The following is a 14742-nucleotide window of genomic DNA, read 5'->3' as shown; positions in this document are numbered from 1 at the left end:
GAGACCAGCTTCCTGTCTGGGACAGACTGTCCAGACTGGAGCAGCACAAACAACCAGCCTGCAGTTTGCTTCCTCCTCTGCTCCCTTTCCCCCTCTTTTTTGTTTTGTTTTGATTTTATTTTTCTTATTCTTTTTGGTTTTGCTTTGTTTCTTGGTATGATTTTTTCCTGTTAATCCATAGGTCCCCAGGAATTCATCAGCACAGGAATCACCTTTATTTCTACTCTCCACCCTGGGTTCAGCCACTTCCACGCCACAGACCTAATTCTTTAAAAATTCCACAGCTGCTGAAATATTCAGATTGTTGGAAGTGGTGAAACCAGTCCCACTTGCCATCATTTCCAGCACTGTGTGGGAGTAATTGGTTACTGTAGCCTAAATTAACTATTTGGCAGAGGGGAAAATAATCTAAAAAGCGGAAGTCTTTAAATACTGACAAATTCCTTTACGAATTTCCCTGTAACGTGCAGCTTAATCTTAGCTGGGAAATAAACACATATGCATTCTTAATTCCATTTTTTTTTCTCCTTAAGCTCTTCTTCTCTGGTCTCTGATAAAATTTGGCTTTGGCCATGTTTCTGTTTTTTGAAGCACTGTAGGCCCTGCACTCCAATCCTTCAAAAAGTCCTTTATAATCTGCACCTCTTGCCAGCGTTGGAGTAGCACAAATGGACAAGACTATTCTGATGGAATTAACTATTCCTACATAGGACATTATTCCTCAGGACATCCCTCACTCAGGAGGACACATGAATGAATTCTCCAAGGCTGATCTGTTCCTGCACAGCTCAGGTGAGCTTCATTTCATCAGCTGTAAGCTGCCCTCTGCCACTCCCTGAACTAGGCTGAGCCTGCATTGGCAACATGGGACACCCTGGCAAAGATATGGGATGGGATGGAGGAGTATAAAATAAAAATACTTTTATTTATTTATTTGAATGCCCGTGCAATTCAGATGGGGAGGAAAATTTGTAAAAGTGAAGAGAATCAGAGTAAGACTTTGATCTCTTTCGTTAAAAATGAAGGTATGGAAAGCACTGAAGGAAAACAGTGATGCAGGAAGGATATTCTGGCTCCCTCTCAGCTGCAGGGAGGATGTGCCAGCACGAGGGCTGGGGGAGAGGCCTCAGGGCAGGAGGGAAGAAGCAGCCAGGGGCTGTCCCTCTCTCCAGCCCTCTGCAGGATACTGGGCACCTCTGGGCCAGTCCCTGCTGCCCTCCTCCCTCTGCTCCCTCCACTCCTTAACTTTAACATCAGTCTTTGAAACAGCTGAGGCTGTGAGGATTTTCTTGTTGTTCTTTGTGCCAAACAAAGAAGCAAGATGCTTCTAAAATCACAACTTTAGAGCAGCTGCCTGACTCTGCTCCTAACTCTGCCCAAAGGGACTGAAACAAGATGGGAAAAGAGCAGGGATTTTACTTGGATTCTTACAAATATCACCTCATGCTCGCAGCTTTCTCTGGCTGACTTCATCTCTGTAGTGCACCACAAAGCTCAGAGCAGTGAGGATCTCCATGAGCCTCCCTCCCTGGGGATTCAGGGAGGCCTTGGGAGTTTAGGCAAAAGCCTGTAATTAAGACACAGCCTGCCAAGGTTATAAACAGCATTTTACAGCACATTTGCCTGTAATGGCTCTGGGTTTGGAGACACAGGAGGGCACTGCCAGTCCTACATTTCTTATGGAATCCAAAGCAGAACCCCTTGTTTTATTTTTCTTTTTACAGCTGTATGAGCCAGGGCGCCTTCTGCACTGCACACAGTGAATCTCGTGTCTCCCTCTCAAATCCTTTTGGCCATGAGGAAGAAGAAACTCTCATTTCTGAGGAACACTGAGGTCTCCAATCCCCCAGAGAGAAGGGAGGAGCTGCAGCAGTGCCCCTGCAGGGCCATGACTGTGCTGAGCTCAGTTTGGGGGCACTGCTGCCCCCAGACACCCTGCACAGTGTGGGGCTGTGTGCTGTGAAAGCAAAGAGCACTCTTGGGGAATCCTCTGGTCAGGGTCACCTCTGTGACTTTCTGCTGATGTCTGTAGTCCCAAAAGTTCAAAGGATGGAGGAGAGCTGCTGTGCTCTACCAAACTGGCCCAAAAACTTTCATCTGCCCACAAGCCAAGGAAATCTGCACAGCAATACCCACATGGCTGATGGGTCACCTCAGGCCTCAGCAAACTCTGTCTGCAGTCACTACCCACCATGAATGCCACTGGAGTTTGAAATTAAATTAAACAACCTGGAATAATCCTCTTCCAGAATGCCCAGGATGTGCTATTTGCGTGCTGCAAACAACAGTGTGTTTGAATAAAAGGTTGATTCCTTCAACATTATCCCTGAAAATCTTCAGAAATGTTTCCCTGTTTGAGCAGCTGACTCTTGGGTAAGAGCTGCACACGGATGGTACCACGCTGTGCCAAGCTGTGCAGCGAGCAAGAGGCAGGAGGTGTGTGGGCAAACTCTGGGTTTTTTAAGGCACCCATCTGCAACAAAACAAAGCAGAAAAACAAATGCAAAAGTGTGTCAAGAAAAGCAACTCACAAACCTTATTCCACAGCTACCAAGTGTGTTTTCAAATCTAAAACAAATTGAAGTTGACTATGACCAACTATGGATGGATCTGGGCAACTAGAGCATAGAAAATAATTAATTTATTTCTAAAGATTGCCCTGGTCCCTGTCTGTGAGATACCATGAAAGGAAAGGCACTACCCAACAGTTGCTTCCAAGGTAAATTCCAGCCCACAGAAATCATAAGGAATTTATTGTTTCCAAGCATCCAGAGCTACCCTGAATGTGCATCTTAGGCCTGTACATTCATCCTGGAGCTTTGTGACAGGGAGGGACTGTGCCTACACTGCAAAGTGAGAGGGACAGAGCCCAATGTGGGCCTTTGGGACAAATATCCCTGACTGACTCACACCCAAACGCTTCCACACCCACCCTGAGCCAATTCAGCTTGCAGAGATCTCCGTGGAGCAGTCCCACTCAGGGCCAGGGATCTTGCTGTCCTGCAGCTGCTGCACAGCAAATCAAACCTGATCCACTTTATCCACTTTAGGAAAACACACCCAAACAGAGACCACCCTTTGGAGCCTCCTGCCAAGCAGAAAACTTAGCAGTGGGACCACTGCAGGGGCCAAGAGTCGCCTGGCAAAAGCCAAGGTCTGAGTTTGGGTTCCCAGTTGACTCCTGCCTGCTGCTGGAGCTCCGTGATGCTGGAGAACACAAGGGCTGCTGTTTCTCCGCAGCAGTTGTGATTTTAGAAGCATCTTGCTTCTTTCTTTGGCGCAAAGAACAACAACCACAAAATCCTCACAGCCTCAGCTGTTTCAAAGACTGATGTTAAAGTTAAGGAGTGAAGGGAGCAGAGGGAGGAGGGCAGCAGGGACTGGCCCAGAGGTGCGCAGTGTCCTGCAGAGGGCTGGGAGAGGGACAGCCCCTGGCTGCTTCTTCCCTCCTGCCCTGAGGCCTCTCTCCCAGCCCTGGTGCTGGCACATCCTCCAGCTGCTGGGCTGGTGCTGCTGGGAGAGCCACTGAGCAGCTTCTGGTGTGGTGTCCTGACACCTTAATGGAGAGCTGAACTGGAAAACTTGAACTCTGGGTGCAAAGCAGGTGGAAAGGGTAGAGCTGGGTTCAAACATGGGTTGGTTCTCAGTTTGGAGCTGGCAGCTCTCCTCTGGGCACTGAGGTGACAGCCAAGCAGGACTGAGCTAGGCTTAAGCAGCTGCTTCAGTGTGAGGGGAGGATGTCTCAGTAGTATTTGGAGTTACACTTCAGTTCTCACACAGTACTGTTGTCATAATAGCTATTTTCACATAGCTAAATCCCCAGGTATCAGCTTTACAGGCTGTCCAAGGAATTAAAGCATACATCCATTTTTCCTTTTTTTTTTCCTTCAAGATCATTGATGGCACATGTGCACAAACACCTCTTTTCTTTGCCTTGTCCTTGTCCTCCTTTTGATGGGAGGACAGAGCACAGATGTAAGTAAACAAGATGTATCTGTCCTGCCAGCTGATGTTTACACAGATCAGCAAGTCAGAGTGTTATTCCACAGCACCAGTGGGATAATCCCAGTGTCAGCTTGTGGAGTAGCCTCTGTGGGGGCACATGCATGGTGAACAATGTGGTTTCCCAGCTGGGTGTGGAAACCTTGACAAGTTCCTACAATATCTCAGCACTTCACAAGCAGAGGCCTCGTAGGAGGGAGAGGAGTGGCTGGAGGCAGATCCCTGCAGATCCCTGCAGAAAGGGATCAGGGGGAGTCAGTGCTGTTCCAGCAGCCAGGAGTGCAGAGCCCATCCCGGGGTGCTCCAGCCATGGCACAGTGAGATGCCAGCAGGGATTATCCCTCTGTGCTGGGCCTGTCTCACAAGGATGTTGAAATCTTTGATTGTGTCCAGAGGAGGGCAACAAAGCCGGTGTAAAGGCTGGAAGGAACGTCCTGTGAGGAGTGGTTGAGGACTCTGGGCGTGTCTCCTTTGGAGAAGAAGAGGCTGAGAGGCGCCTTCATTGCTCCCTGCAGCTTCCCGAGGAGGGGAAATGGAGAGGCAGGCATTGAGCTCTTCTCCCTGGGATCCAGGGACAGGATGCGTGGGAATGGCTCAAACCCACACTGTCAGGAGACATTTCGACTGGACATCAGGAATAATTTCTTTACTGGGAGGATGGTCAAATGCTGGGGGAGGCTTCCTGCAAAGATGGTCAATGCCCTGAGCCTGCCAGTGTTTAAGAGGCATTTGGATTATGCCCTTAACAACGTGGTTTAAATTTTGGTCAGCCCTGAATTGGTCAGGCAGTTGGACTAGAAGATCCTTGCAGGTCCTCTCCAACTGAAATAGTCCCTTCCTATCCTATCCTATCCTATCCTATCCTATCCTATCCTATCCTATCCTATCCTATCCTATCCTATCCTATCCTATCCTTCCCCTGTAACCTCTAGCAGCAAGGTGGGAGCTCACATGCAGAGCAGCACCAGAGGCAGCAGCACAGCTCCCAGCACTGTGCCAGGCTGGCTCTGTCCCTGCTTTTTGGGATCAACATCACAGAGATCTGTGCTGAATGCACAGCAAGGCCCAGCCTGGCCTGCAGCCCCCCAGCCGCCCCGTCCCTCCTTCTGCTGCAAAATCAGCTTCAAAGGACAGGAGTACTTTTCTCTGTCTCTTTTAAACACTGCTTTGCCAACTTCCCAGCTGCTTTCAGCAGCATACTCATCACAGAGGAAGTCTCAAAAATAAAAGGTGTAGGAAGGAGCGTTGTGCAGTGAGGCAGGGCCGCAGTGCCCTGGGCAGGCCGGGGGTCCCGGGGGGCTGCAGGTGAGAGGTGGGGCTCCCTGCCCACACACACCAGCTCATCACAATGGGGAGCTTTGAGCTCTTCAGGGCCACGGGCAGGCTTTCCGAAGGTGGGCAGGACTCCTTGTCTGTTTCTGATCAGCTGCCGTGACCCTGAGGGAGGTTGGACATCCATGAGGGAGGTTGGACATCCATGAGGGAGTCACATCCCCGTGTGGGGCACAGGAGAGGCAGGGACCCCTTCTTGCCTGACCCCCCTGAACTCAGGGAGCTGCCTGCCCTAACACAGGGCAGGGATGTCAGCAGCCCCCTTCCCACCCTGGAGCTTTCACAACCCCATTTTTGTGATTTCTGACGAGCTCCCCCTTCAGCCGCTGCCCTCCAAGAGTGCAGGTGCGGGTGTAGCTCCCGGCGCTCTGGCAGCCTCAGTGCAGCCCTTCCACTGCCCCGTGTGGAGGTGGGGATGGCAGGAGGAGTAAAACCAGCCCATGGCAAGGCTGAGCACACTTTCCCCGCTGTGGAAGCCCTGTTCCACCCAGCAGGGACACATTTCCCGCAGCATTTGTTGCGGTGTGATGTAATAGCCTGTCTCAGTTATCCCGGTTCCTTCCCCAGGTGTGCCAATCACCTCTCCCTTCCCCTCCCTTGCCCCTGCTGAGTGCTGTCTGGCAATCTTGGCATTCCAAGTTTGGATTGGCAAAGTTCAAAAGATGCCTCTCAGCCCTGGAGACATTGGGCCATCCAGGTGTCATTTGTCCCCTGAGACTCCCTCCCTTTACCTGGTTGGTGGGATCCCTACCCCTTCCCTCCTTCTCTCCCTGGGATTAAAAGTCAGCAACCACAGTGTTGGGGAATTCTGTTGGAGCTGGTGCTGGATTCAGAGGCCTGTGGGCCAGAAATAAAGCTCTGGATCGAAACCCTCCATCAGAACCGACTCCTTTCCTTCACTTCACCTAAAGCCTTTCCACCAGAGGTAAACCTGAGCTCCTGCTTGCCTGGACTTGTCCCCAGGCACCCAGCTGCAGCATCCAGCCAGCCAAAGGTGTCTGTGGGGTGAAACCACCACAGCTGCCGCCTTTGGTCAGCAGCAAGGCCCAGACGAGCCCAGGCATGTCTTGTCCAGCTATATTGGTATTAATTCCAATAAGCATTGGCTGTGAGCCGAGCTCTCCAGCAGCCCTGCTCCAGGGGCTCTGCCTCCAGCGCTTCAGAGGCCCCTCCAAGCTCCTGTTCTAGGGCACTGTGAAAAATGCGTATTTTATGATTGGCTTGTGGCAAATATTAAAATGAATATTATATGTGTTGTGTTAGAAAGTAATGCTGTATTAATTCTCTTAAGTAGTGTGTTAAATATAGTTTTAGGTTATAAAAAATGTTAAAATAGAAACTATGCTATGTAGGATACTTTTTTTAAAGAAGGGACTAGCTCTGAGATAGCAGCCACAGGACACCTAAATCTTTCCGAGAAAAAGAATTTATTGCCCCATTATCAGAAGAAACAAACTTCTTCCCGCCTCAAAGGTGCTGTCAGGATTCAGAGGAAGAAGTCGACGATGACCAGACAGAATCCTGTGTTTGAATGAAACTTATGCATCATGTATGAAGTGTATGAATATGCAACAGGCTATTGTTTTTAAGGGTTAATCCTCTGTTAACGTGTGTCCTTTTTCGGGCTCATGCTGCCCAGAAAAAGGTACCCAGACTGTCTGTAACTCTTTGTGTCTATCGTCTCATATTGTCCTAATTCAAATTGTCCAAATTATTATTACTCTAATTGTATTACTATTTTTATAACCATTTTGTTACTATTAAACTTTTAAAATTTTAAAACCAAGTGTTTGGCGTTTTTCACAGCAGGGATTGAAGCTGCCCAGGCTGAAGCTGCCGCATCCGTGCTGCCGTGCACAGCCTCCCCCAGCCCTTCCCTCTCAGCATCCCTTATCTCCCGGAGCAGAGACCGCACGCTTCCTGCCAGAGCCTCCACCAGGGTCATTTCCCAAAGAATTAATTCCTGCTCTGGAGGAACGTGAGGAGCTGGGAGTACAGCACGGTACACAGTGAGGGGCAGCTCAGCACCTGCTCCCGGAGCCAAAGTTCAGCCCTAAAAACATTCCCCTAAATAATGATCCACCCGGTGAGCAGCAAACCCCCAGCGGCTGCTGGAGCACCTCCGGAAAGAATGGCGTATTTGAAGTCAGCATGATTTAATCTAAATGTGAAAGTCTCAATTACATCGCTATTATGGGGTTACACAGAGTCACTGCTCGGTAATTACAACCTCGATGCTACATATGGTTAATACATTTCAATTACAAGTTAATTTATTGAAATACATTCTTACCTTAAAAAGCTCTGAAATTCTGTGGTAGATGGAAAATTTGGGCCAGGCGAACAACTGTAACCACTTGAGCTGAGATGGTCAGCGTAGCAAAACTTCTGAAGTGACACCTTTGACAGACTAATCAAAGATCTGATTGAAAGGACCCAAATACTCTCCTAGTTGTCTATTTTTCATACAGAAGATTTTGCTTTAAAATGCTTGTGAACCACAGTAACTTCCAACTGACAGATGAAACCGAGCACATGCCTAAAGACAAACTGCAGCTTGTAAAGAAAAACAGCTTCTGGTTTTATGGAGCTTTGTTTTGTCTCAGCAGTTTATCATCAGAGCTTGTTACCCTGCAGCCTTTGTAAACTCAGATTAAAAAAAATCCGCAGACTCAAAGGCGACCGTTGGAACACTCAAACATGGAAAGATAACAAAGAATTAGAACTTAGTTTCAAACCAAAACTCCCCATCACCTCACCTTGATTCTGCTCCTTGTCTGAGTATCTGCAGGGCTCAAAAAAGTCTCTTCTCTATTTTCTATCTTGAGGAAAGCTTTAACAGGATCAGGATTTGTTATCTGGAAAGCCACAAAATCTATGGCTGCCATTGGGAATGGCTTTCTGGACACATAAAATGTGTTTCCATCTGACACTGGCTAACATTTCTAAGCCAGAGCTCTGGATCAGCTCAGAACAACTGTTTTTCTTCTCTATAATTCCATCACTCAATAATTCATCCTTGTCCCACAGGTGGGTTGATCAGGAACTTAGAAACCTCTAGAATATTGAAGGATGTGGAGTCACTGCAGCACTTTCAGTGAAATAAATTGACAAAGAAATCCACCATAAGGAAGAAATCCACAAATAGTCCCAATGCAGCAGGTGGTCACATCATCTGGCTGCCAGAAAAAGGGACTGAACACATGGAAAATGAAACTTAAAACTGAAGTTGTAAATACACATGGAAAACAAAACTTAAAAGTGCAATTGTAAATACAGTCATTGCTTTGAAAGGAACAAGTGTCTCTGGTGAGTGGGAAATGCTTCCTTTTACTAGTAGTGCTTACCTTAAGAATTTCATTTTTATGAGAAATGTTTAAAATGTGATGCATGTTCTGAGTGCTGTGTATAATATAAAACAAAATTCAACCTTCCCATCATCTGGAGTGCCAGTCCATAACCATCTGGCAGTAGTTACATGGTTTGTTTTCTCTGCCCTGTGGGGAGGCCTCTCCCCTCCCTTTTATTTCCAAGTGCTGAAGCTCTGCTGCCACCACGCTCAACATTCCCTGTCCCTTCCCACAGGGCAGCAGGTACTGCTCACATGTCAGGAAGTTGATTTTGGGCATGGTAATGCTCCCACCTCAAAACCAGACCAGTGACAAGAACAACAGCCAGTGTTTGTCAGACATCCTTGTGACAGCTCTCATTTTTAAAACATTAGTTTAGCTGTAAAAAGGCAAAAATATTGGCTCTTTCCAACTGAGCAGCAGCAGCATTTAAAAACTCAGGTTATGACTCCAGGGGATGGGTTTTGCTGTTCAGAAGCAGAAGCTGTATAAACATCTGTTAGATCCAGACAGGTGAGAGCAGCAGTGACACAGAACCCACTCTCAAACCACAGGTCCAAGGCTGAAATCTGAGGTGGGCACCAACCAAAAGGTGATTTCCAGCAGCAAGAGGTTCAGAGAAAGAAGCACTGTGACAGTCATAGGAGCAATGGGCAGCCTTGAAGACAGCAAGGCAGGCTGGAATACATTCACCTAAAGGTATTTAAAATTAGTTTAAAGCATCGTTCAGCTGAGCAGGGAGCTGCCAGAGCTCTGCAAGGGCAGGGAGGCAGCACAGCTGAAAGTCACTGTTGTAGGAAGTCACAAAACCACCTGCATAGAAATTTGAGAATACTGATCCAGGAGGACAAATGGTTAAATGACATTAACTCCTAAGAATGGACATTTTATTAAATTACTAGAGCCTTCAGTTGTTACTGACAAAATTATCTACAAACATCCAATTCAGGAAGTTAAGCCTGAGGTTGTTTCTTTTTTGGATCAGCCTCTCCAATTTTGTGGTAGCAGGTCCAACTTCTACCTTACCTGCCTCTGCAATAAGACAAGAGTCTGTCATTACAGATTACATAGAAGATGACAAAAGGTTCTTTCTTCCACTGCGCTTTACTTTTGGGACAGAAGAGATGTAGCTCCTGGTATAAGAAATGAAGCATCATTTTAAGTAGTTACTGATTATTTTTTACAACCAGGAAAATGACCAACTCTATTCTACTCTGATTTGGAACAAATAGAACCCAGAGGATAAATAAATAAAGATTTGTTTGGGTTTTTAAGTTAGCAGCATGTGTGTGTGCGAGTAACCCAGATCACATAAAGAGATAGTGCAGGAAGTGTGAACATAAGAGATCTGATCAGTGGCTACAGGGGAGAGAAATAAAGTTTAAGATTATACAACATCCAGTTTAAGATTTTTTAATCCAGTTTATTAAATATTGCTTTTTGGGGACATGTTTACAACAAGCCCAAATAAATTGTTTAAGGATTCAAAGCAGTCATATTAAAATACAGCTTCAATATAAAGTTTGTCACAGTTTTACAGTATTCAAAAATGACAGACCTGCCTTAAAAAAAGACTATTACACCAAAACATAAGAAAAACAGAAAAACAAACAAGTTTGGCATTTTCATAATCTTTATAGTATAAAACAGAATATTAAATCTATTACCAGCAAGCTGATACTTCAATCTATTACCTAGTCTGAAGTGTCTCCCATTAAAACACACTATACAACAGCACTATACAAAAGTCGTGGTGATACTCATGTGATGAAAGTGCATCCCTGAAAGTTTGCCAGTTTATAGTTAGCTCTTAGAAAAAAAGGTAAAATTAAAACGTCCTCTTTTAACTGAAGGCTTTATTTTATTTTTTTTTAATTTTTTTTTTTGCTGTTTTGTCTCACTTTCAGCCTTCTTTTAAAAGTGTCTAGGGACGCCCCCCAGGGGGCAGCGTAAGATTAACCATCAAATCACGAACGGCTGCAAATATTGTGCATTCACCTGGAACAGGGAAAAGAGACAGGTTAGCACCGCGCCCCGGACAGCCCTTCCTCGCTCTGGAGCAGGGAAAAGAGTCAGGTTAGCCCCACACCCACAGCCCTTCCTCACCGAGCCCCCAGGGCAGAGCCCAGGGAGCAGAGGCTGCCACTCCCAAACCCCAGCAGCCTCAGGGATGTCGGGATTTGTGGGAGTTACCAGCTGAAGGAGCTCCAGCTTCCCCAGCAGGACTGCTCTTGCTGCTGGTGGAATTGCAAGTAGCTCTTAACTTTTAATTGCTTTTGAATGTCAGATTGAGTCTATGCTAGAACTGATTGCACATGGACTGTGGTCCGATTTTTTCTGTATGTTATTAATTAAGAGCACCTCATCTTACGAAAAAAATAACCCAACTTTTTCAAGTTTTATTTCTATTGACTACAAGCAGAAACTAAACATTTTGAAAGACTCAAGTCTGAAACAGCTGGAAGATGTTTTCTGTCCTAAGCTTAGTTTTAGAAACATTTCTAATTCCAAGACTGGGCAACAGCCAGGAATCTTTAAACCAAATTGCTCTGGCTCTGCCCTTGACATCCAAACTGCAAAATAAAATACAGAGCAGGTGGACTTTGTTTCAAACAGCTGAGATTCAATACTGAGAGGAAAAACCAGCCACAGCTACCCCAAGTTTTAAATAGCACTTGTTGACAAAAACACACACGCTCTGAATAGCTTAAAGAAGTTAAAACCAATAGAAGTGAAAGGGTTAGTAAGAACAACAAAAGATGAAGCAACAGGCAGCTGTGATTTTCATCTACTATTTCCTGCTAAGAGAATACAATTAGTAGCCACTGTTGTAACCTGGTCACTGTGGGCTGAATTTTTCCTGCGTATTTCAAGCAATATCAATTAGAAGACATTGAATTTTGCTGCTGAAGGAGCAACAGTGTGAGGAGAGAGATAAGAGCAGAGCCTGTTGGGATGCATTAATCTTAACTGCCAGACTAGGGATTCCCAAGATTATTTTGGGCAAGTCATTATCATATCAAAGCTACAAATCTGGGCTAAATACCATCCACTGCATCACTGAAAAACAGACACTGAAAAATGTTTAGTTGTGAAGTGCTTTAAGAATCATCACAAGTCCTTTGAGCTCCTCTCTAAGGGTCACCTCCAGCATCCATAGAGACTTTAATTTCCTTACCAGATTGATGTCCACTACATACTGTAGGTTTTGGACTTACAACTAAAGTTTAAGCTTTTTATTGCAGGGCATTGATTTCCTCTCAGTTCATACAAGCAATTTCCCCAAAGTAAAGTATTTTCTCCCATGGAGGCATAGGTAAAGAGGTCTTAGACAATGTGTACTCACAATGAGTCAACACTTTACTGTTAAACACAGCAGAATGTGTTTGCCCACAGATCTGAAAAGAAAACTCTTTCAAAAGAACTTACTTTTCAGGCACTACCATTTTATTAAGAGGAAAATTAAGCTGAATACAAAATACTTTCTCACAAAGAGAGAAAGGTAAAAAAGATACAGCCAGAACAAGGCAACACTGATTCCAGGTTACAACAACAGTGCCAGTAACATCAGCTGTGCACGATGGGAGGCCCTACTCCTTCCTGACTCAAACAGTGAAAAATTCCCTTATTAACCAAGCAGATTGCAATTAGTGCAGCAGAGAGCTAACAGTTAGGAAAGTCAGGAAAATCCTGGGTACAGCACAGGAGCAGCAGAAGACAGAGGAGCATCAGAAAACAAAGGACACACATCTGGGATCTCCCATGCCCTGCTGTTTTAAGAGAAGTCTCCCAGCTATCTACCTTTACCTGTTGGCTCTCCTATCACCTTTCAATGGTCAAGAAAAGAAGGTATTCTTCTTCTCTTTGATCAGCTGTAATAATTTATGTTTTGACAATAAGAACAGAGGAAATTGCATTTCAAGTGTCCTCAGGGAAGACCCTACTTTTGCTGGGTGATGGTGGAAATAAATAAAATCATACAGACTCATTCTTTCTTTTGGAAGTTAGAGGAAGGACTACTAGAAATTTCCTCTGCTCAGCCAGTTACATTTTCCTTTGCCTGGACATGGTTCTGCTTGTGGCTCCAATGCTTTTCCTATGCTTTTTTCCCCCCCATCTCTACTTTGCTCCCTGTACTGGATTTCAAAACTGCTTCAAAATTTGCACAACAAACAAAAATTGTCCATTTTGATCTATCTAGTGACCATCAGAAAACATCTCACCACACATCTCCAGAGCAGCTTTGACTGCTGGAGATGTTACTTGCTCTGTGGTATTTTGTGGAGGGTTTACTTTAAAGCACAACTCAGGGCAATAACAAACAGCAAAGCAAGAACCTACCCCTCCCCACACCAGGGGAACTCTGTTGGGAAGCACTTCCAAAAGCAACACCTGAAGTTTAGTCAATGTATTTTGAAATAAAAGTGCTACAGAAACAACAGCTCTTTTCCACATACAGAACTCCTACAGGGAACTCCACATGCCCTCAAGGTTATTTTCTCTCCTATTTACCTACACTATTACTACATGTTAAACAGAAAGTGCACATTAATTTAAATCCCATCACAAGCTTCAGAAATGTATGCATATCCACACCAATTTAAGGTAAACATTGCTCATGTTCTACCAATCAAAATAATCAAGCATAGTTAAAATTACTGCATAACAACGAGATGAGTAATTATACAAAAGAGAAGTAAGAGTCAACCTCTGGATTCACAACCTCTGGATTCAATCTATTCACTGGATTACTGGAAAAATGATGTTCTTCAGAACTGAAAGTTACTGTTCTTATGAGCCATCTGTGTACTAGGACCCCAAACCACTGTAACAGACAACATGCTGCCCAAAGAACCTGCTACTGTTCTTCCATGTTTTAGATAATAAAAGAAAAATAAAAGGTATGACAAACAAGAGGGAAAGCAAAGCACAACGCTGCTCACAGTGCACTACCTACAGCCCACGGAACACTCAGAACAACCTAGCTCAAACACTTCACAGCACGTCTGGTGGACAGAACTCTGCAGTGGTATGCACCTCTGCTAGTGGGCACACTGACAAAGGAGTATACAACCACTGCAATTACTTTTAAATCATTCACAGCACGTGGACAAGTTCTGGTAACTATTTTAACATCCCTTTACATGCTACTGTTAAGCTGAGTAACTTCATAATTAACCATGAAAACTGACACTTGGCCATAGCATATTTTTTGTGACTCATTCTAGGCCCATTTGTAAAAAAGTGTGACTCTTACTGAGCAGCAAGAGTTGGGCTAACTAACAAGAGGTGGGTGCATTCTATCACTTGGGCAGAACAGCAAAACCCAGCCTGAATCATCAGTGCAACCTTCTGCTGTGTTGCCAGTATTTCCTATTAATTATGTATTGCCTGTCACATCAGGAGTTTGTAATCACTAAAGAAGTAAGATAGAAACCAAGAAGAATTCAGACTTAAGAGAGGTTTAGTTTTACACTGGAGATTTGTCACAGATGTCTGGGTGAAGAGAATATATCTACTGGACATGTACAGTACCTGGTCGTGGTGAATTCAGTTCAGCAAACCTCTTTAGAATATTGCTAACCATCATTGGAGCAGCAACAGAAGAGTTCTGCTGCCTGGGAATGTCAGCCTGTTGCGTTGTACCCGAAGCCATATCATAAATAATTGGGACAATAATACTAACAGCTTCCTGTGGGACTGTTGTTTTCTGTGTTAGCTGAAGCTGTGGGGAAACAACCCAAAAAGTGTGTTAAATGAAATGACCATGTACTTCAGTGCAACTTCTGATACAGATAAACACTCCAGGCCTACAGACAGCATGTACTCCCACCCCTGTTTTCAAACATCAGTTCTGTAACAGAGAAATTATCAGTCAGGTGGAGACTATTGTCTTCTGAAAAGCACCCCACAGTGAGCACTGCCTCGGGCACAGCACTAATGTAGATTTGTTCTGAACATCTCATGCCTCTCTCCTCTCCCAGCACCACTAATGTGCACTTCACCCATCTACATGGTTCGTGCCTCGAAGAACAACTAAACACCCACAAGGGGAGCA

At 45.1% G+C, this 14742-nt stretch overlaps 1 protein-coding gene across 1 annotated transcript in view; it reads right to left on the bottom strand.

The window, feature by feature from the left end:
• Window positions 1-10081: 10081 nt before the first annotated feature.
• The window catches only part of MED14 (mediator complex subunit 14), a 34719-nt gene continuing 30058 nt past the window's right edge, over window positions 10082-14742 (bottom strand). Inside the window, exons 30-31 of the mRNA XM_064706559.1 lie at window positions 14220-14409; window positions 10082-10682 (exon numbers count right to left, since the gene is read on the bottom strand). Of these exons, the coding sequence (XP_064562629.1) occupies window positions 10609-10682; window positions 14220-14409 (264 nt within the window). The 3' untranslated portion in view covers window positions 10082-10608. The remainder of the gene's footprint in view (window positions 10683-14219; window positions 14410-14742) is intronic.

This window comes from Zonotrichia leucophrys, chromosome 1, assembly GCF_028769735.1.
Source record: "Zonotrichia leucophrys gambelii isolate GWCS_2022_RI chromosome 1, RI_Zleu_2.0, whole genome shotgun sequence".
Classification (NCBI taxonomy): domain Eukaryota; kingdom Metazoa; phylum Chordata; class Aves; order Passeriformes; family Passerellidae; genus Zonotrichia; species Zonotrichia leucophrys.
Note: the sequence above shows the minus strand (reverse complement) of the source record. Positions and strands in the feature narration are given on the sequence as shown.